Source organism: Brassica oleracea, chromosome C1 (genome assembly GCF_000695525.1).
Source record: "Brassica oleracea var. oleracea cultivar TO1000 chromosome C1, BOL, whole genome shotgun sequence".
Classification (NCBI taxonomy): domain Eukaryota; kingdom Viridiplantae; phylum Streptophyta; class Magnoliopsida; order Brassicales; family Brassicaceae; genus Brassica; species Brassica oleracea.
In genome coordinates this window covers 1-19819 of record NC_027748.1, presented here as the reverse complement: position 1 = coordinate 19819, position 19819 = coordinate 1, and the positions used below count along the sequence as shown (strand labels likewise).

General features: G+C 39.2%; 4 protein-coding genes and 1 pseudogene across 7 annotated transcripts; 1 reads left to right on the top strand and 4 right to left on the bottom strand.

Moving 5' to 3' along the window:
* Positions 1-1569: 1569 nt before the first annotated feature.
* LOC106325228 (cellulose synthase-like protein D4) lies at positions 1570-6468 on the bottom strand. Its single transcript, XM_013763262.1, has 3 exons — positions 5963-6468; positions 4268-5873; positions 1570-3114 (listed from the first exon to the last, which is right to left on the bottom strand). The coding sequence occupies exons 1-3, from the start codon at positions 6376-6378 to the stop codon at positions 1804-1806; spliced, it is 3333 nt and encodes a 1110-aa protein (XP_013618716.1). The 5' UTR covers positions 6379-6468; the 3' UTR covers positions 1570-1803.
* A 2493-nt stretch (positions 6469-8961) lies between these two features.
* LOC106309208 (expansin-A20) lies at positions 8962-10419 on the bottom strand. The gene is made up of 2 exons (XM_013746270.1): positions 9956-10419; positions 8962-9871 (listed from the first exon to the last, which is right to left on the bottom strand). The coding sequence occupies exons 1-2, from the start codon at positions 10098-10100 to the stop codon at positions 9243-9245; spliced, it is 774 nt and encodes a 257-aa protein (XP_013601724.1). The 5' UTR covers positions 10101-10419; the 3' UTR covers positions 8962-9242.
* Positions 10420-10610: 191 nt separating this feature from the next.
* Positions 10611-12430, top strand: LOC106309201 (aminoacylase-1B-like). The gene is made up of 5 exons (XM_013746264.1): positions 10611-11245; positions 11308-11570; positions 11663-11800; positions 11903-12127; positions 12197-12430. Exons 1-5 carry the CDS (start codon positions 10678-10680, stop codon positions 12299-12301), a joined length of 1299 nt encoding a protein of 432 aa, XP_013601718.1. The 5' UTR covers positions 10611-10677; the 3' UTR covers positions 12302-12430.
* Positions 12431-13397: 967 nt separating this feature from the next.
* LOC106310879 (protein LAZ1-like) lies at positions 13398-16001 on the bottom strand. Of its 4 annotated transcripts, none has more exons than XM_013748141.1 (9): positions 15900-16001; positions 15581-15730; positions 15412-15468; positions 15202-15310; positions 14936-15123; positions 14776-14864; positions 14396-14657; positions 14076-14327; positions 13398-13981 (listed from the first exon to the last, which is right to left on the bottom strand). In XM_013748141.1, the coding sequence occupies exons 2-9, from the start codon at positions 15722-15724 to the stop codon at positions 13628-13630; spliced, it is 1455 nt and encodes a 484-aa protein (XP_013603595.1). In that variant the 5' UTR covers positions 15725-15730; positions 15900-16001; the 3' UTR covers positions 13398-13627. The 4 variants fall into 4 exon arrangements, with proteins under 4 accessions (XP_013603595.1, XP_013603664.1, XP_013603733.1 ...); XM_013748210.1 differs by having other exon boundaries at positions 15581-15786; positions 15900-15981; XM_013748279.1 differs by having other exon boundaries at positions 15897-15961.
* Positions 16002-16474: 473 nt separating this feature from the next.
* On the bottom strand, positions 16475-18109 carry LOC106328443 (annotated as a pseudogene).
* Between the last annotated feature and the right edge of the window lie 1710 nt (positions 18110-19819).

Sequence of the window (19819 nt, the reverse complement as noted above, 5' to 3'; positions counted from 1 at the left end):
CTATGAACCAATCTACGCATAGACCTGGTCCATCCAACATCACGTCCATTCCTTTAATAGTGTTTTATGGTTGGAAAGAAAGAAAACTCGATCTCTAAAAAGATAGTCTAATTAGTCTTTTATATCCCACATGCAAACGAAGACGTTCCCTTTTGCGGCTAATAAACATTCAAATCATCCAATCATTTCCATCTAATTATTCACTTGTTAACTTTCAATCGACTGATTAAAATAACGATGGAAAAACGTAATTACAGCCTTCCGTACTTTTTCTTTATACATAATACTACTTGCCGTTGAATTATTTGTTAATTTGCTTATCATGTATCTACAAAGTAATAGCCAAAAGAAAATGTTTTGAAAATCAATTTCTTCCGTACTTTTTTTTTGAAGAGGCAAAGCGTTTAATTTGCCGCGACCAAACCGGTCAGAATCCAAATCAAACAGCGTTTGGAGAAGATTGTACAGAGACCAAAGCGTGTCTAACTGACAAGGCCGATTAGTGTTGAGTCTAGCCCATGGTTTGCCTTTCCCACTCCAGTCCACGAAAATTTTCTCCTCCCAAACCGTTTGTAAAACCAAAAGAAGTGTTTCAAAATTCATAATGAAACGGACACTAACATTCACGATGAAAACGACATCAACACTAAAGTATAACCAAACAAATAAAATTTTCAACATAAATTCAGAACATGTATGAAATAAAAGACGATATGTTAAATCAAAGAGTGAATAATTAATTTGAACCAGTTAATCGGCTTCTTCTCTGCATACTTCTACAATCTATTCACTGACATTTGAAACAATGTATCTCTATGTTTGGAAATTTGTTAAATACAAAATATCATTACTTCTATTCACTGTCGCACCTCTCTGAGATGAACTGAATCGTGAGTCTAACAGAGAGTAATCAAATAATGATGGGAAGTGTTAGGAGAAGACATCTAAGCCAAAAAATGTACTTACTATAATTGCAGAAACTCCTAGGAGACATTAAATTTGATAATTAGTGAATTGAAGAAAAAGAGCAACACCATCAGGTTTGAAATTATAAGAAAAAAAGAAAGGGCGAAAGGAACAATGATCTGCAGCAGAAAAACAAACTACAGATTTCGATGTCGAGGAAATGGAGGGAGGTTAAAAGCAGAAGGGAGAAGTTAAGAAAACGTGAAACATATCTGAAAACCGATACAGTCTCTCTTCAATATATAATTTTAGAAAAGTTGTAACTCTTAAACGAAGTTGATGAAGGTTCCACTGAAACACTAAGTGTGAAAAGATATACAAAAGTAAAGATAATTTCTACAATTTGTCATAAACTCTGGAAGGGATTTCCCTCTGCAACATCATGTGCGAAAAGAATTGTAGGTAACAGTTGTAAGCTTTGGTGGTTTTTACAACTTTTTATTATCAAATATATATATAACTTACTCTATTTTATGAAAAGGTTCAATCAAAGGGTCGTTAAATGGTAAAATCTCTGAAAAGATACAACTTTTCACTGAATGAACATGTTTTTTCCTTAATTGAACGGTTTTATTAAAGGTTTCCACTATGAAAGAGTTCAAGTACGGGTTTGATGGTTAAAAAATTCTGAAAAAATACAACTTTTCATGGAATAAACATGTTTGTTGTTCAAGTGAAACTATGACATCATACTCATGATCCTAAATAAAATCGTAGCCGTTAGATTAGAAGTTAGAAACAAACTTCACCGATGGATGTTAACTTTTTTTCCTATAAAAAATTGATGACATCATCAGGTTTAAAAAACAGGTTTGCTATTATATATAGATTAGATTTTCAAGGAAATTGAAACCCACCGCCTCCAACACCTTCAGCAGCAGCAACAGGTCCAGAATTAGGATTAATAGCCGTCCATAGTAAAGAGATGGTAATGGCAATTAGACCTGCCCACACGAAAACTATTGTTGGAGTCTTCCCTCTTCGTCCCATTAGTCCTTTTGCGAATGGATACAAATGTGCCAACACCCAGAAACTGAAAAATGCTCCACCAATTAACTTGCTCCATTGTGGCACTGCTTGGTATATCGTCCTAACGAATGCCACCACAATTGCTATTATGTTTACCATTGCTATCACAATGGGCGGTATCATCAACGACGACCATTTTACTATGTATAAATCTGCGTATATGTCATCGTTGTCATCTCCTCCTGATTTGGTTGTCAAGGTAAAGGAAATCTCGATCCCTGCAATGACTTTGAGAATTCCTTGGACCACAGCATAAAGATGAGAGCTTGTTCCTGAGATAAGCCACCACTGTTCATTTCTCCACCATTCCTCCAGTCCAATGCCTGACCACTTAACCTCCAAAACCGCCAAGCCAATCAAACAAATGGTGATTATAAGGAGGTAAACTAAGAAAGAGATACTGAGCGTCCGCACGATAAACTGGCCAGAGAAAAGAGAGAACGCCGGAAGAAAACAATAGAGGATTAGAAACAATGATGTAAAAGGATATATTCCAACATTAAGGTATGCGAGACGTTGGAGGAACTTGAGACGTTTTGAGGCGAGAATGGCGTTGTTTCTAGAGAAGAAGATCTCAACAGACCCGGTTGCCCACCGTAACACCTGGTGAAGACGATCTGTAAGATTAATGGGTGCGGAGCCTCGAAAAGAATCCCTTTTGGTGATGCAGTAAACAGAGCGCCACCCACGATTATGCATGCGATACCCTGTGACCACGTCCTCTGTCACTGATCCATAAATCCATCCGACTCTATCTCCCCACTCTGTTTTATCCTCATACCAACAAGAGATTACAGAAACTGATTCTGCGACTGTGGTGGCATCAAGTGGGTCGCGAGGGACTCTAAGCGCCCCAGGAGGACGGCCATACTTGACAGCAGGGTGGTCTGCCAATGGACGACCTTGGAACTCTGCAATAGGAATTGACTCTGCCAGAAGTGTAGAGTTGCCAAAGCGCTTGGGGAGTTGTGTGACGTCAAGGTCTGGGTCAAAGTCACTGGTGGTTAAAGCCTCTGTTTCTGATTCCTTCTTCTCGAGAATCTTATCAGGATTTGGTGGATCAAAACCATATAAGGCAAAGCGCCTAAACATAGTACCTGTTCCTACATAAACTGGTCCCTACAAAAAAAAAAAAAATCAAACAAAAATTGTTATTTCATTGCAAACCAAAGATGTAACAGTTATAATTGGTTTACTAGATTTTGACCCGCGCTTAGAAAGCGCGGGTTTGTTTGTTTTTCATTTATTAATCGAAAACTGATTTACAAATTACCATTATTTTTCATTTCGAACCATAACAATTGAGTTTTTAGGTTTTTATCATTTGTTTTTTTTCTCTTCAAAATATGGTATTTGTTCGAAATATGGTAGCTGTTCTATAATAATGTTTGAGTTTTAAAATTTGTTTTCATATCTGACCTAGATTCATGTTTGAACCTATAGACCCGATACATTGTATATAATCCTGTTCGGATTTAATGAAAAATTTGTTAATTAAAAATCCGATATAACCCGGTAAAAACCTAAAAACTCACTATTAACCCGCGATCTGATACTATTGATCCGATAACAAAATATCTTATAGTACTTTTTTAAAAAATTGATTAAATTACTCATATATTTATTAATATTACATAAATTAGTGATTCCTTAGAATTTGATAAAATTTTATCATGTTATCTAAATAAAAAATGATAATATAAAATAACTTATTGATATGACAATATTAGTTTATTTTCGTTATTAATAACCTATTATAAGTTTGTGTTTGTATTTTAGATTTAAAAATTTATTTTAAGATAGTTTTTAAAATATTCTTGAACACTCGTAATTGCCATATTAATATTATGTATAAAATGACATTATACACTGAAAAATGATATTCAAATATGTATATGATATATGGTGTAGGATATACGATTTTGGTTTGTATTGAAAATATGTATAATATTCAAATGATCTATTTTGAATATTGATACGTATATTTAAGAAAATAATATTTTCATGTTTCTTAATTCATTTATTGTTCATAATATATTTATACTTATATTAAATTTAAAATTAATATATATTTTAAATATATATATAGGCCTATTATTTATAGATCCATTTAGGTGTATCTGTAGGCCCAAAACCAAAAGACTTAAATGCCATTAATGAATTTTATTAATTCTTTGTAAAAATAAGGGTATTTTTGAGAAAACTGCAATTTTCATTAAGGATATAATTTGAGAATGATCCTTTTTAATGGTATTGATATTAATATATATACCTGGACACCATCGAGGGCACGCATATTACCATCAAAGAATACAGTGTTATTGTTAGCATATCTATCAGAAGGATCGATGCCTTCAAATCTTTGTGGAAACTGAATGTAGCAAATATCTTCACCACCCCTGTCCATCATAAAACACATTCCTTCTCTAATGGCCTTACAATTATAAATGTAATGATCACAATCAAGATTAAGGATGAAAGGTCCATTTGAGAGAATAGCAGAAGCACGAACAAGTGCATTCATGGCTCCAGCTTTCTTGTTATGATCATAACCAGGTCGCTTTTCACGTGACACATACACAAACATGGGCAAACGAGTATCCGTTTCGGAAAAATCGATGATTTTATCACTGTCATTGCCGATTAAAGGATCGCTGCTGGGTGGTTTCAACATCACCTGTAAAATTCCAGCATGATCACCTTTGGAATGCTCTCGAGTAGCGGCTGCCCAAGTTCCTGGCCAGTGGGTACCATCAGCCATCCATGTGGCTTTGAGGACCTTCACAGGTTCCATCGGATCACCTCCACTTTCCCTCATCTGTTTTAGAGCCTTCATTTCCTCTCTTGCATTAAACGCATCTGACCTCCTTCTTATTGAGTCAGGGAGCCCATTGATGCGAACTTTGAACTCATCATACTCCCTCTTAATCTTCCTCCTATCTTTCACAAAATCAATCCTACTCTTGTTCTTTGTTGGATCTATCTTCAAACTAAAATATGTATCTGGATTTCGGGGTTCAATGTTATGTTTGCGGCAAAAGGGCACCCATAAGTCTGCAAAACTAGCAGCTTCTGCCATAGCTTCAAATGATAAAAGGGCTCCTCCATCATCAGAAAGGTAACACGACACTTTCTCCACTGGATAATCAACAGCCAGGATGGAAAGCATAGTGTTGGCAGTGACAAGGGGTGGCTCTTTCTCAGGATCTGCTGTGGACACAAAGAGGTCAATACCTGGGAGATCGGATCTCCCTGTGGGGTTCGAAGGAGAAGGCATGTCAAATTTGTCACGAAGAACTTCAAGGTCGGTAGAACGGTTTATGGGACACAACTTTGGGATTTGATCTAAAATCCATGAAAATCCAAACCAAAGCTCGCATATTATTGACATCAGCCATAACCATATTGCGTCTTCATTAGGGTTTCTAATCCTCCAAGTTAGAAAAAAACATAGCACCACAAAACGAATTGCGATTAGCAATCTATATGGGCTTATGATGGCAGCTGGGATTGGGATCCGCCGGCTCAGAGGTCGCCATGGCTTGTCAGCTGTTTCCACCATGCCACCTCTCATTCCTTCATCCATATCATCACCGTACATTTCATCTTGAGGCCAATACGCATTTCCATAACCATATGTGCCTTGTGTTTCAAATAACCATCTATTGTGATCAAATTCACCGTTTTGATTTCTTTTCATCATAGACATGTTGTTGCTGCCACGTTGATCTTTTCCTGGAGCTGGTAAGGGGAGAGCACCACTAGAAAAATCAGGTGTATCATCGTCTAGGTCACCAATTTTATATTGTTCCTTACATCCTGGACATAAACCTGTTTCTTTTTGGGCGTCCATGAAGCAATCTCTGCAAATCTTGAACCTAAGCAACCACTAAGTTGGTTAGAAACCTTTTCATTGTGTTGTGAAACAAGCAAATAAAGTATTGTTGTTTAATATATATACACATACCGACATTCACATGGCATCACGTCTTTTCCTCTCTCGTCTTTCATGACTTTTCCGTCGCAAGCAGGCATGGCACACGAAGAACCTTTAGCGCCAGCCATCTGAGGGTGTGTGACATCTGAATCGATGACTTTGTCCATAAGATGTGCACGCGTGACACTGTTAAAACCACCAGTAAATAGGGAATTTGACACATACTGCTCTTCAGCTTTAGTGGCCATGGGCTGGTTGTCAGGCGTTGGAGGTATGTGCACTGTATAGTTAGAATAATCTCCAGAGAACTCGCCTGATAATTCAATATTGTCCCGGGATAAACTCACATATCGTCCACTAGATGTCCGTCTTGCAAATTTTACAGTTTGGCCACTACCAGAATTGTTTCGAACTTTCTTAGAATTTTGAGGAGGAGTGGACGCCATTGTGAAGCAAAACAATGATGATTTTTTTTTGCATGAATCAGTGTGATCATGCAGAATAAAAATGATACATGGATTTTAATCTTCTCGCAAGATGATACACCAATTTTTAACTTTCTCACAGTTAAGGAAAACAAAAAAAAAAAGATAAGGAGAGGATAGGAGGATTATTAGGACATGAAAACGGTTTATGCCACTAGTTTTAGAATATCTATATTATGCATCAACCTATTTGTGGAAACTCTAAAATTAATTGACTTTTGCTATTTTGGGATTTTTATTTTTTTAACATTTTTAATTATTTTATTGTCAAACTACAAAAATATTCATAATCTTTTCATTTACGTACGGTTTATAATATTATTTCCTTTTTTTATCCACAATATTATTTCCTTTTTAATTAAATTAGTTAAATGATCTTTAATTTTTGCAAGAGATTTTTATTTTTTCAATTAATCATTCTAGTTAAAATGTGGATTACTCTATAAATTTATTTCCAATATGATTTGATTCCCTCGAAACTGTTAATGCACAAACATTACATTGCTTGCAGCTATAATTCAATTATTATTTGGATGATTGGATCTTTTTTTTTATGATTGCATTTCATTTTTGTAACTAAATATTTTTCGTTACTTTAGTATTCAAAACGGGTTTTCTTGCAAAGCATCAACAGAATTATTGAACAGATCCAGATCAACAGATGATCAACACGCGAAAAGGAGTCGAGCTTTGATTAGCTGAATATCAGCGATGAGCGAAGAAGACGGCATACATATAGAGCTATGCAGGCGAGAGCTTTTCTCCTTCCAAATCAAGTATACAGAAGCTTGGAAGGTGAGCTTCATTATCAGAACCAAATTGAGATCTTTTAAAGGGCCTTTAATCTATCTTAAGCAATCCTCAAATAGAGCAGGAGGAGAGAGATGGGCCTTGCGAGTGAAGATAGACCAAACCTCAGTCCAGTATGTGCAGTTGAAGGAGAGATGTGGGCGATTCTCTTGACCGCTTGATCAGAGGAGGCATCCTGATGGTGTGTTGATGCCCTACGAGCAAAGTCTTTCACGAATTGACATTCGATCTCTAGCAGGATGATTACATTTCAATTGCCTAGTTAATCGATTATCTACCATGATTAACCTCACCTAATTAGATTAGAAAGACAACTAATGTGAACTTTACGTTTAGTCAAATTAGTTAAAATTATATGGAGGATTTCTTATTTTGGAAAATTATAAATAAGAGCTACAATATAAGTTCTATAACTAATCATTTAAATTTAAATGAAAATTTACTTAATCTATAAAGATATTAATAAAATTATTAATTTATAGAGAGATGTTATCTTTTATTTAAAAATATCTGAAATAACATTATACTAAGTAAATGAAATGAAACTACTAGTACAAATAACATATAATTTTTGTAATTATGAGTAGTGATCTTGTATGTCACAATATGATGATCATAATATCATATTTGACCATGCAAATAATGCATATATATATTGTAAATTTATTTTAATGATAATACAATTCTGATACTAACGATAAAGTTGAAACTGTATATTATAATTTAATTGAAAGTAGTTTTAATTTTTTTATTACATTTTAAACTCTTAAAAAATTGGATTTATATTGAAAGACGAACAAGACTATGAAATTATTTATATAATAAAAGTTATTAGAGCTGAACAATGACAAGATTTCAAGTTTGAATGAAAACAACATTATATCTATATTTTAGTATGGTATCTTAGTCAGATATGTATAGATTTATGAAATAATTATTTTCCAAATTATTTGAATCGCACATTATATATAAAGTTTTCTCAAAATTATTGTTTTTATCTATTCAATTATTTTGTCTTAATTTAATGAATATTATTTTTGGATTTGCTGTACATTAATAACTAAGATATATGGATAATTTAATTCAGAGAAATAACTACAAAATTTTATTACCAAAATATATGCCCAAATAAAAAATAAATAAATATAGAAGTAGAATATTATCAAGATTTTGCTTGATAAAAGATATATTATTTTTTTAATTTAAATAAATTTCAAATATGATCAAATGCTCATTTTTAGTTTTGAAGGACTTCATATTTGGATTTATGTACTAAGCCTGAGTCCGATAATTTTTAGAACTGGGCTGAGATAGATTTCAGGTGTTGCTTTAGTTGAAGAAAACACAACGTTTGGTTTGGTTTTGAGTAGGTCTAGGGATGTCAAACAAGTTTATCCGTCCCGTCCCGTCCCGTACCGCAGCGGATTCATCTTTAAGCGGGTCAGATCCGTGCGGGCTGCGGTCTCCAGAATGTCTGACCAATCCCGTTCCGCATTGTTAGTAGGCTTCGCAGTCGTCCCGCGGGACGTCTGATATCAAACTGTCTGCTACTGCTTTCTTCAAGACCAAACATCATACAAACAAACATGATCAGTACATTGAGTTAAAGAGAGAACATGAATAACAATACATTGAGTTAAAGAGAGAACATGAATAACAAGTAATGATCAGTACATCGAAATCATTGTAACATTGTATTCATTCGTAGTGCCATTGTAACATTGGTAACATTTCTTTTTTGATAGAATGTAAATTAGATTATCAAATCGAGTTTGAATACACAGCGAAGATGCCTAAAACTTCTAATACATGAGCATAACAGAAACACTTCGGGGAAGGTTTGTGTAGGATATTACTATTATTATATATATAAAGATAATGGTAAAGTCATTTATACCTTGAACTGAAGTGATTACTAGTATGTCTTAAAAGTCATGATAAAGGCCACAAATTGTGTTTGACCACCGAAAGTGAATCATAACTTTATATAAAGAAAAGGAAAAGAGGAGAGGTAGTCACGAAAGGAACTGCTTTCCTTGGTAGGTCATTCCAAAGCGCCAATAAGGGGGAGCCACGTCGTAAGAGGCAATGGTTTTGCCGCCGATGAGAGTAACTTCGAAAGAAAGAGACTGTCCGATGAGATCGAGTGAGGAGTGCCAGTTCTGTCCCCAGTTTCGGGCCATTGGAATCCAAGCCGTTGTATGCCCCTTCACTTTCACTCCCACCACTTCCCCATCGAGTCCCACATTGCTTATCAAGACCTGAAAGAAGTGGGAGCTCCCGTTCAAGCTGAATCTCACCCCGCCTCTCCGCCCACACTTGACCCTCCTGTACTGCACAGGTATTATCTCGGCTCTGGTTTCTGCAATCCCTGTGAAGGCCGCATGAGATAGTTCCAAATGCTCCTTTGGGAAGTTGCACCAACCTCCGTAATCGGAGGAAAGGCCTGAATTGGGAGGACAGAAATCTGTGGCTGTGACCACCACGGAGGGGCTGCCTTGAAGGCACCACCTTATGTGGTTCACACACCGCACTTCCAGGCAAGCTCCGCAGCTGCTTCCCCTGTTGAACAGCTTCCCGCTCAGGCCTGCGCTGTACCCGCCATAGCTGCTCTGCCTCAGATCCCCATACCCACAAGCGCCTCCTATCACCACCACTTAGTTAGTCCTGAGGAAAGAAGATAAATAGATAGATAGGAGAGAGTGAAAAAAAAGAGAAGCAGAAGAACCAGTGGTGACAGAGGAGGAGCCGTCCTTGTCCCTGGAGAGCGTGGCCGTGGCTATCTTCCAGCTACCATCCTCGGCGGTGGCTTGAAAGAGGCAGCAGAGAAGAATGAAGAAGCGCAATGCGAGATGCTGAAGCCCAGAATCCATGAACAACCAGTGTGGTGTGGTTTGTTTGGGATCCTCACAGTCACAAAGTGGCAGACAAAAGCAATGCGTTTGAGAGGGTTTTGTGGGTTCCTTTTGATCATAAGGCTCCCCTTTCAAGACTTGTGGGGATGATAGCGACAAAAGATTGCTCTGACATGTTTTGACTTTGATAGTTCCCTTTCAGACCATCTCTATAAAGAGAAAAAAAGAAGAAGAAAAGGACCAATACGTATTCCAGGCCCATTTCATTTGACGGCCCAGCTTTCAATTCGGAAAGATATCATATAAGAGAAGCGAAACTATTGACATGATTGGATCCAGCTTCTCATGGGCCATAACGGGCTTGAAGGTTCTCTCACAAGGCCAGTTTTCTCTCATTCATTTGGGCGGATGTCAAGGTGATTATCAAAAGTCGTTAAAAGTTTTGCTTTGTTTCTTTCCCCCTTGTCCTTGCTTTTATTCACAAAACTACCCTTAATACGTGGCCCGAGTCTCAATTTAATTTCCCATTGCTCTATCTCTCCAATCGCTGCTTGTGCTAGTGGTTGCAGAAGAATCTTCACCTTTCCAGTGAGTGATGAGTCGTCTTCTCCTTGCTCAAGTTGTTCTTGCTCTATGCATCCTTTCTGCGGCTGCTGACGACGGGGAGGCTATAGTCTCCAGATTCCAGGAGTATCTCCGAATCGACACGGTTCAGCCAAAACCCGATTACTACAAAGCCGTTGACTTTTTAAACTCTCAGGCGAAGTCGCTGTCACTCGAATCTCAGACGAACGAGTTCGTTAAGGGAAAGCCGCATCTTCTCCTCAAATGGGTAGGCTCTGACCCAACCCTGCCTGCCATTCTCCTCAACTCCCACACCGATGTCGTTCCCTTCGAGGAATCCAAGTGGACACACCACCCGCTCCACGCTCACATGGACAACCAAGGAGACATTTATGCCAGAGGTTCGCAGGACATGAAGTGCGTTGGGATGCAGTACCTCGAGGCCATACGCAAGCTCCAGGCTTCTGGCTTCCACCCAGTCCGATCCGTCTATCTCTCCTTCGTCCCCGATGAAGAGATCGGCGGCCACGATGGAGCCGAGAAGTTCGTTGAATCCCACCTCTTCAAGAGCCTGAACGTCGGAATCGTGCTCGACGAAGGTAAGTAAGGAATATTTATTTATTTATTTTTATGTTAACTAGCAAAATGACATTCTTTACAGGTCTGCCATCGCCTAGTAAGAGTTACAGAGTATTCTATGGAGAGAGGAGTCCCTGGTGGCTTGTGATTAAGGCTAAAGGACCCCCTGGCCACGGTGCCAAGCTCTATGACAACTCTGCTATTGAGAATCTCCTCAAAAGCATTGAGAGTATTCGTCGATTCAGAGCTTCCCAATTCGATCTGCTCAAAGCTGGTGGCACTGCTGAAGGCGATGTGGTCTCCGTTAACATGGCCTTCCTCAAGGCTGGCACTCCCTCCCCAACGGTAACTTGTCTCCTCCATTTTCTTCATAGATAACTAGTTGAGGTCTTTTATTATGAAAATTTGGCTCTTTATTCTCTCTCTCTCTCTCCAAGGGTTTCGTGATGAATCTGCAACCGTCTGAGGCAGAAGCTGGTTTCGACATTCGTATCCCACCCAGCGTTGATTCTGAAGCACTCGAAAGGCGTTTGGTGGAGGAATGGGCACCCGCGGCACGCAACATGTCCGTTGAGGTAATTTCTTGTCCTCTTCAAGCCTAGCAGTGTTGGATGTCTCTACTCCATCCATGCAAATTATAGACAAAAGTGTTGTGGTGTTGTCAATGTCTGAGGCAGTTCAAGCAGAAGCATTCGGGGGAACCGCTCCTTACAGCAGCAGATGATTCAAATCCTTGGTGGAGGCTCTTGGAAAATGCTGTCAAGGAAGCTGGAGGTAAAACTAGTAAGCCTGAGATTTTCCCTGCATCAACAGATGCTCGCTACTTCCGGATGGCTGGCGTTCCCGCCTTTGGGTTCTCTCCCATTTCAAACACCCCGAGTTTGCTTCATGACCACAATGAGGTGTGTGATTGATTTGTTATCATTTATCATTATCAATTTCCTGACGCATGTGGTTTTGTTTTGTTGCAGTATTTGAGTAGAGCTGAGTATTTGAAGGGGATTGACGTGTATGTTTCAATAATCAAAGCTTATGCATCATATGAAATCAAGAGTGATTCACGAGATGAGTTATAAAGGTCCATTAATAGTTGAGCATCAAGTCTTTCTGTAACAACAATCAATAAGATCTGAACCCACCATGCTGTTGTGGAATCAGACAAAACATTTTCTTTTCAACTTAATGTGATGTTTCTTTTCTGTTTTTTTTTTAACCTCAACCGGCAAGTAGAAGAGATTCGCTGTTACAAAAGGAAACTAAAGATCGTTCATGGGGCGTACTAAGAATGCAAATTTGGGCTACCAGTCCCTCCTTCAAAATCAAACACAGCACGATCTGAAAAATCCAAAAAGATCCATAATCTCCCAAAGCAAAAAATGGCGATGGTAGAGAAGAAAAACTGAACAGAGGAAGAACTGTGATAGATTGATGAGAATATAGAATTGGAAGAAGTAATATTGACTCTCATGGAGAATAAATTACAATATATACATGCTTATATATATATATATATAGATGACTTAACCTAATTCCTAAACTAATATGGAATATTACAATATAGATAATGATAAGCTTCTTATTCTAATAGATAACGGCGGGATCTGTCTCAGTCTCAATAGGCAACAAGGGCTTGTTCGTCTGCAATGCCATATCATCATGCTCATCGTAATGATCCATGCTTGTGTCACCTTCAGCATGAACTGATACAGCGAGTATCTCTAATCTCCCCTGCATATTCCTCACAAGGGAAATAAGTAAGAAGCTGACGTGGAAGTCGTTACACCGGAAAGCTGACGTGGAGGGCGTTGTGACTGATTCGGTTGTGAGTTAGTTATGGCTGTTAGTTGTGAAGAGAGTAAGAGTCAAGGTGGCTTTTGGGAAAGAGTTCTTGGGATCTTGAGGTGTGAACCTTAGGATTTGGGCTTGCTTGTACTTGTACGAGTAAGAGGTTCGTGTTTCAACAATATACGGTGTGTTTCTATACATTGTGCTCTATCAATTTCCTTAACCTTGTCATCTGCACATCCTACCCATAATCGCTTCTAGTCAATGTCCAAGCACTCACATGGCCAGGAGTCATGCTCCTCCCTTTTTGGATGTTTTGCTTTTCTGCAACCTGCAAGGAAACTTACAAATAAAAAAGTATACAACCTGCAGTTACTTGGTTTGGAATTAACTATAATGTCATCATCATTTTGTTAGAAAGACAAAGCCAACATGAAGGTACATTTTTATAAAAAAATCATGCCTCATTTACGTTATGTATCTTCAAATCTGTACACAAATATATTCAATACTTAACGGCTTCTAGGTGCCCTGCAAAAACCCCTGCACGTTGAGGAGAAACAACACCCGGTGGTCTCATCAATCTCGGATGTTTATGATAAAATTTCATTGAATGTTTAATCTTTTGTGATCCATCTCCGACCCCTTACTTCAAATCCACTATAAGCTTGATCACTACTGCTCTCTCCCCCGCTTCCCCCACTCGTGTACCCTGACTTTCGCCTGTGCTTCTTAGTCCTTGTGACTCCACTGTCACTAAAACTCCCATTCAAAAGCGGATCATCGATCCCGCGAATCACTCGCCCACTAGATGATGATGACATGCAACTGTCATCTTTTACTCTTCTCTTGTCCTTATCGTGTTTCTTTATGTTCTGCGAGATCTTGTGCAGTTTCTCATTGAACTTTGTTATGCTCTTCTCCATAGGCTCTACTGCTTGAGTCACTGTGAACCTCACGTCTTTCACAATCTACAACATAGATATATCCTCTTTCTGATCAGAAGCTCTTCATCAGACTTAAAAAAAAAAGTTTTTTAATTGAATTATTACAAGGAATACTCACGTATTCACCTCCACCAACGAACACATCTCTCATGCTTTCTTTGATGGTCATACAACTTCTGATATCAACGTCAGGATGTGGCAGGCGGACCTTCGTTCGTCTCTCACTGTCTCTAATCTCATCGGGATCAATAGGACAGTCGACCGATGCATAGTCCCCCAGAACTGATACCGATCCAGTAAAGCGATCTCCCAGTAGACCGTAGGGTTTTGCTGGGAAGACATACAGGTGAACAACCGAAGCAATACCCATCTGCACAAGTATTAAAGAGAAACTTACGATTCATTTCGAAAAAGACAGGCAGAGAAGAAGACATGTACCTCAATGCAAATGATGAAATCTTGAACACTAGTCTTCAGCTGCAAGCTCTGTGCAATGGAACTTTTGAACAAACCGAGGGAAGAGAGAAGAGCGATGGCAACTCCTTGCCACCAAGTCAAGAACACGATTGACTTGAATGTTAGAAACTTGGCAAGGGGCTTTATGTGGGCAAGCTCATCTTTTGTTGCACCATAGAACTGAACCAGACAATATAATGCCCATGACTGGCTAAAATTTAGAACAACTGCCAAGTAAGGGTACCTACAAAAATCACAGGCGAAACGGTAAGATGCAATATCATATAGTAGTTCATGAAAGATGAAACATGTTTCTTCATTGTTATAGCACTGTGGTTTGTCAAAAAGAAGCATCGACGTACCCACAACTCCATTTAAACTCTCCTTCGCAGTACACACCGAAGGCTTCAAGAATCAGAGCAGTGAGGGCAGTGAGAGACTTTATAATCATCTGCCAAAGGAGAGAAATAGTTTTACTTGGAACTCAAAGACAATTAGGAGGATTGGTGGGAAAGTACATACATATTGAACAATACCAAACTTAACAACTTGATAGAACCAGTGACTGAGCCTCCAGGGTTTTAAGAAAAGATTCATAGGGAAAGGATGTTTAATGATTCCCTTATCATCAGTGTGATCTACTAAGAGGGGAGTCTTGAAGCTCTTGCGGCCTTCTCTTTGCATAAACTCAATGGTCCTATCTTCCCCACCTGGTAAAAGTAGAGAGAAGTTTGGAATGACACAAAAGAAGAAAAGAAGAAAGGAGAGGGAGTGATAGTGATACCTACCCAAGCAGGCCACAAGGTATCGACCAAAACAGTACATGGCAAAGGATTCATAGCAATCACGTAGAATACCACAATCAACGCTGATGGATGGGTTGACAAGTGATGCAAACTGTTGAATCGATAGATATATTAGATTAGATTAGATTAGATTAGCTTAGCTTAACTTAGCTTACTAGAACACAAAAATTAAAGATGGATATATTCACTCACAGACTCAATTGAATAGCAAGGGACCATGAGGATGACTCCAATCAAAAACATTTGCTCCTGAGAGAGAAAGAGAAAGAGAGGCGAATGAAAACATGATATAGCAAAAGGACAGAGAAGAAGTCAAGATGATATCATAACAAAGGAAGGACAGAGAAGAAAAAGTGGGAACCTCAGGGTTCTTGTAAGTAGAAAGGTGATCGAAGACAAGATACATGGAAAGGGAGAGGGTGAGGATCAAAAAAGCACCGGCCATAAAGCTTGCCCAAGCGGGAGCCGAGTAAGTTAGGAGCCGCGTTGTTGATGATATATCCATCACCCCCTAACCACAAAACAACTATTACCATAAGGTCAAGGTCTCAAGGAGGATCGGGGGAGCTGAATGAATGAATGTAAAAAAAAGAATTATAAAGCCATTAGAATCGATTTGATCACAAAACCGATCTCTCAACAAAAAGATCGGAGACGGAGACGGAGACGGAGACTACTACCTAATGACCGACGACGACGAAAGGGAGGAATTGATCAGAGCTCAAAACTAAGACGGGACAACGAGGAGAGATAGATCCTTCTTCATCTTCTTTTGTCCATGGTCAAAAACCCGACACTGAAAAACGGCATGTACTGCTAGCATTGATTACTAAAACGGCACAAAACAACCTCAGGTTGATACGACTCCACACTAGTTGTCGTCAGTCTCTCCTACTGCTGGCTTCAGATTGCTCTTTCCTCCCAGACAAACATGTAGCTGCTTGTCCTTTTTACAGGTATAGAGCTATTATTCACTTATTTTCTGTCATTGCCTCTTGTGGAAACTTTCCATTTCTCTTTTCTTTTCCTTATGACTTACAAAATGCCCCCTTGATCATGCCTTTTCCTTATGATATTTATATATATAATATCCCACTCCCCTCATTGGCAAGAGTGTGTAATACAAAACCAAAGCATGACAGGGTTCCTATTGAGCCATTATCTTATCTGAAAAACATTCACATATGTATATACAAACCCAGAAAAAACAGAGCTAATGTCTTTTATTCCAACCATCATCAAAATACAAATACAATCACAATTCAGATGCTCTTAAAACCATACATATATATGACACATCTTGGATACAAGCTTCACTGTTCAGGACGCTTACACTTTTGACCGAGAAGATCTCGCTCAGTGAACTCCAAGTTCCCGACACAGCAAGAACCACGCCCAGTCACACTATCGCTGTGTCCAGACTCCATTGCTTCCACCCCATCTGTTCCTTGAACACCAGCAATGCAGGTAACACAAAGCCTAAGATGCAGCAAGTGCTGCTCCCCACCAAGGACAAAAAATCTGTAAAATTAGGCACAAAGAGAGCCACCAGAGTCACCGCCAAGACTAGCAGCCATCTCAGCCACCCACCCGCGAACCGCCTCTCCACTATCTCAAACACCGGATTCATCATCAACGGGAAGGTGAAGAAGAGGTTGATGCAGAGTCCAAGCTGAACAATAGTGCTGATAAGTCCTGCCCCCAAGTTAGCGGTGATTATATCCATGGTGTCCTCACCGGAAGCTAAGTAACCTAAGAAACCAAAGGCTATGTATAGATGAATCCCATGCCGAGTGCCAAGACTTTGCCAAACTTGTCCTTGTCTTTCATCTCGGATTCAAGAGGCAAGACCATTCCAACACCTTCGAAGGAATAAACTGCCACGCCCATCCCATAGAAGAAGAGTGAGAAACCACCAAAGGCAACCACGTCAGGCCTTTGCTTGAGTATAATCATGGAATCCTCAACAATGACCACAGCCATAGCAGCAAGATCAACAACATCAGCGAATATGCTAAGAGGAGCCAAGTGAGTGAGGGTCTTGATGGAATTCAGACCAAGCTGGAAGGGGAAGCATCCCCAGATGTCGAGACTCTTAGAAGAGGACACGCCCCCCCCCCATGAAATCAGAGCCGAGGCGTGTAAACTGATGGCTGAGACTGGTGGGGGAATCAGGGTCAAAGAGATTAGCGAGAGTGGCGCCGATGAAGATAAGATAACCGACACAAAATCCAGCTTGAGACAAAATGATAAAGAGGTCAACGACGAGCCTCCCCTCCCGAGGGAGCCGTAGACAGCAAAGCCAAGGTCACCAAAAGAGCCGATCTTGGGTATGAACGAGGAGCATCATGCAGTGATGGGTAAGAACGGAGACGGAAAGGAGAAGGAGGACGCCCATGAGCCATCCGGTGCGCTTGAAGGCGTAAGGAAGACCTAGAACCTCGTTGGCTCCGACGACAGCAATGAAGACGTTGGCGAAGGTCTTGAACTCGCTGGACAGAGGGGGTGAAGAGGCGTGTCCTCCCTCGGAGGTGGCATTTTAAGGGTATAAGAGGAGGAGTAGCTAGAAGCTGAGTTTGAGAAGAAGAAGAGGGAATTAAAGACTCGGTTGTTGATTGGAAGCAGAAAGATTTCTCGCCGGGGAAGATGTATCTGAATCTGAATCTGAATCAATCAAAGAAGAAAAAAGATAGCTAGCTGAGATGGGCAACAGAAGAAGAAGTTCCATGAGTCACTCCGGAGTCCGGACTTAGCCATCCTCAATGAAGTTGCCACTCTATTGAGTATACGGAGGTATGAACAATATAGATGGCAAGAGACAAGAGGAGTCGAGGAAGAAACCCTTCTCCGCAACCTCCCTAAAGACCTCAGAAGAGATATTAAGCGCCATCTTTGCCTTAATCTCTTGAAGAAAGTAAGTAACAAAGATCTTCATTAAATCAAATATCAAGTCGAAATCCAACTAGAGATAATGGATGAGCAATTGCGATAGGCTAAAACCGGTCCTCTACACAGACAAGAGCTACGTGATCCGTGAAAGAGATCCTGTTGGGGAAATGCTGTTTGTTACGAGAGGAAATCTTATAAGTGCCACCACCAATGGAGGACGAACAGGGTTCCTCCCTCGGTGTCGTGCATCTCAAGGCAAGTGATTTATGTGGAGATCATCTTCAAACGTGAGCTTTAGATCCTCAATCTTCATCGCATTTTCAAGGACAGTTCATATGTCCTATGCATGACACGTGTACAACCAAACTCTAACGGTAAAAAATATTGTCACATGGGGCCACCTGGATTCAAGATGACAAATATTTGATCACCGACTTTGGTTAATTTTTTTCAAATATCAACCGTTGAGATCACATCTTCCACGAATCGATATAATGCCTTCTTCTTCTATGATAAAAGCGCAGGTGATCCAATGACTAAGACACCTCGCTCGATTCTAAAGAATATTCCCATGGTTCGATTTCCATGTCCGATAGACGAACAAGTTCTCTGTTTCTCTAATCGAAAGTTTCGTCCTTTTGCTTCTTTCATTCCTCGTTAGGGTTCCGTCTGTTCTGCTCGATAAGGTAACGATGCTTACTTGGTCTTGTAAGTTTTGCATACTCTGTTCTGGGTTTTGGAATTTACTCTCTGTTGTTCGTTTCTGAGTCTGATTTAATCATAGATTTATCTTTCTACTTGTATTCAAGTTGTTGATTTCTCTGAAGAATGAAATTCGTGAGATTTCTTTTAACCTATACTCGTTCAAACTTGTGTACATTGTTTCTTGCTTTACGATTTACTTTTTTTAGGGTTGTTGTTTGTGTTTCTTAGATTCGTAGAAATTGCCTTTACGTAAATTAGAATTGTTTGTTCAATTTCGTGTATGTAGTTTCTTTCTTTTTGTTAAAAAATAACATTTTAAGGGTTTTTGTTTGGGTTTCTTACGCGTGGAGTTGTTCAGTTTCCAGATTCGTAGAAATTGCCTTTACTTATATTAGAGTTGTTCGTTCAGATTAGTGTGTGTTAAAACAACCAATTTTAGGGTTTTTGTTTGGGTTTCTTATGTACGTAAAAATTACAGTTGTTTAGGAGAGAGGTGAGAAAGAAAACTATACATCGTTAGTTACTTTGTGCTATAAAATTAATAATATACATCCAGTAGTCGGGTGGCCTTAGATTATGAGTATATGGGATTAATGGGTATTGGAGATTAAGGAATATTTGAAATTATGGGGTATTTGAGATGAGGGTTATTTGGGATTATGGGATATATGAGATTAAGAGGATATTTGAGATTGAGTATTTGAGATTAAATGGATATATGGGATTATGGGCATTTGAGATTAAGAGGGGCATTTGAGATTAGAGGGGTATTTGAGATTATATTTGAGATAAGAGGGGTATTTGAGATTAGAGGGGCATTTGAGATTAGAAGGGCATTTGAGATTAAGGGGTCATTTGAGATTAAGGGGGTATTTGAGATTAAAGGGGTATTTGAGATTAAAGGGGTATTTGAGATTAGGGTTTGGGGTTTTAGGGTTTGGGGTTTTAGGGTTTAGGGTTTTAGGGTTTAGGGTTTAGGGTGTAGGGTTTAGGGTTTAGGGTGTAG

What these genes read in the sequence shown, in the direction of transcription:
- LOC106325228 (XM_013763262.1), bottom strand. Translation starts at nt 6,378, where the DNA reads ATGGCGTCCACTCCTCCTCAAAATTCTAAGAAAGTTCGAAACAATTCT. An exon ending in GTGATGCCATGTGAATGTCG is followed by an intron (nt 5,874 to 5,962) that starts GTATGTGTATAT and finishes GTGGTTGCTTAG; the next exon opens with GTTCAAGATTTGCAGAGATT. An exon ending in GTGCCCTCGATGGTGTCCAG is followed by an intron (nt 3,115 to 4,267) that starts GTATATATATTA and finishes TTTTTTTTGTAG; the next exon opens with GGACCAGTTTATGTAGGAAC.
- LOC106309201 (XM_013746264.1), top strand. Translation starts at nt 10,678, where the DNA reads ATGAGTCGTCTTCTCCTTGCTCAAGTTGTTCTTGCTCTATGCATCCTT. An exon ending in CTGGCACTCCCTCCCCAACG is followed by an intron (nt 11,571 to 11,662) that starts GTAACTTGTCTC and finishes TCTCTCTCCAAG; the next exon opens with GGTTTCGTGATGAATCTGCA. An exon ending in CACGCAACATGTCCGTTGAG is followed by an intron (nt 11,801 to 11,902) that starts GTAATTTCTTGT and finishes TGTCTGAGGCAG; the next exon opens with TTCAAGCAGAAGCATTCGGG.
- LOC106309208 (XM_013746270.1), bottom strand. Translation starts at nt 10,100, where the DNA reads ATGGATTCTGGGCTTCAGCATCTCGCATTGCGCTTCTTCATTCTTCTC. An exon ending in CTCCTCCTCTGTCACCACTG is followed by an intron (nt 9,872 to 9,955) that starts GTTCTTCTGCTT and finishes TGGTGGTGATAG; the next exon opens with GAGGCGCTTGTGGGTATGGG.
- LOC106310879 (XM_013748141.1), bottom strand. Translation starts at nt 15,724, where the DNA reads ATGGATATATCATCAACAACGCGGCTCCTAACTTACTCGGCTCCCGCT. An exon ending in CTACTTACAAGAACCCTGAG is followed by an intron (nt 15,469 to 15,580) that starts GTTCCCACTTTT and finishes TTTCTCTCTCAG; the next exon opens with GAGCAAATGTTTTTGATTGG. An exon ending in ATACCTTGTGGCCTGCTTGG is followed by an intron (nt 15,124 to 15,201) that starts GTAGGTATCACT and finishes TACTTTTACCAG; the next exon opens with GTGGGGAAGATAGGACCATT.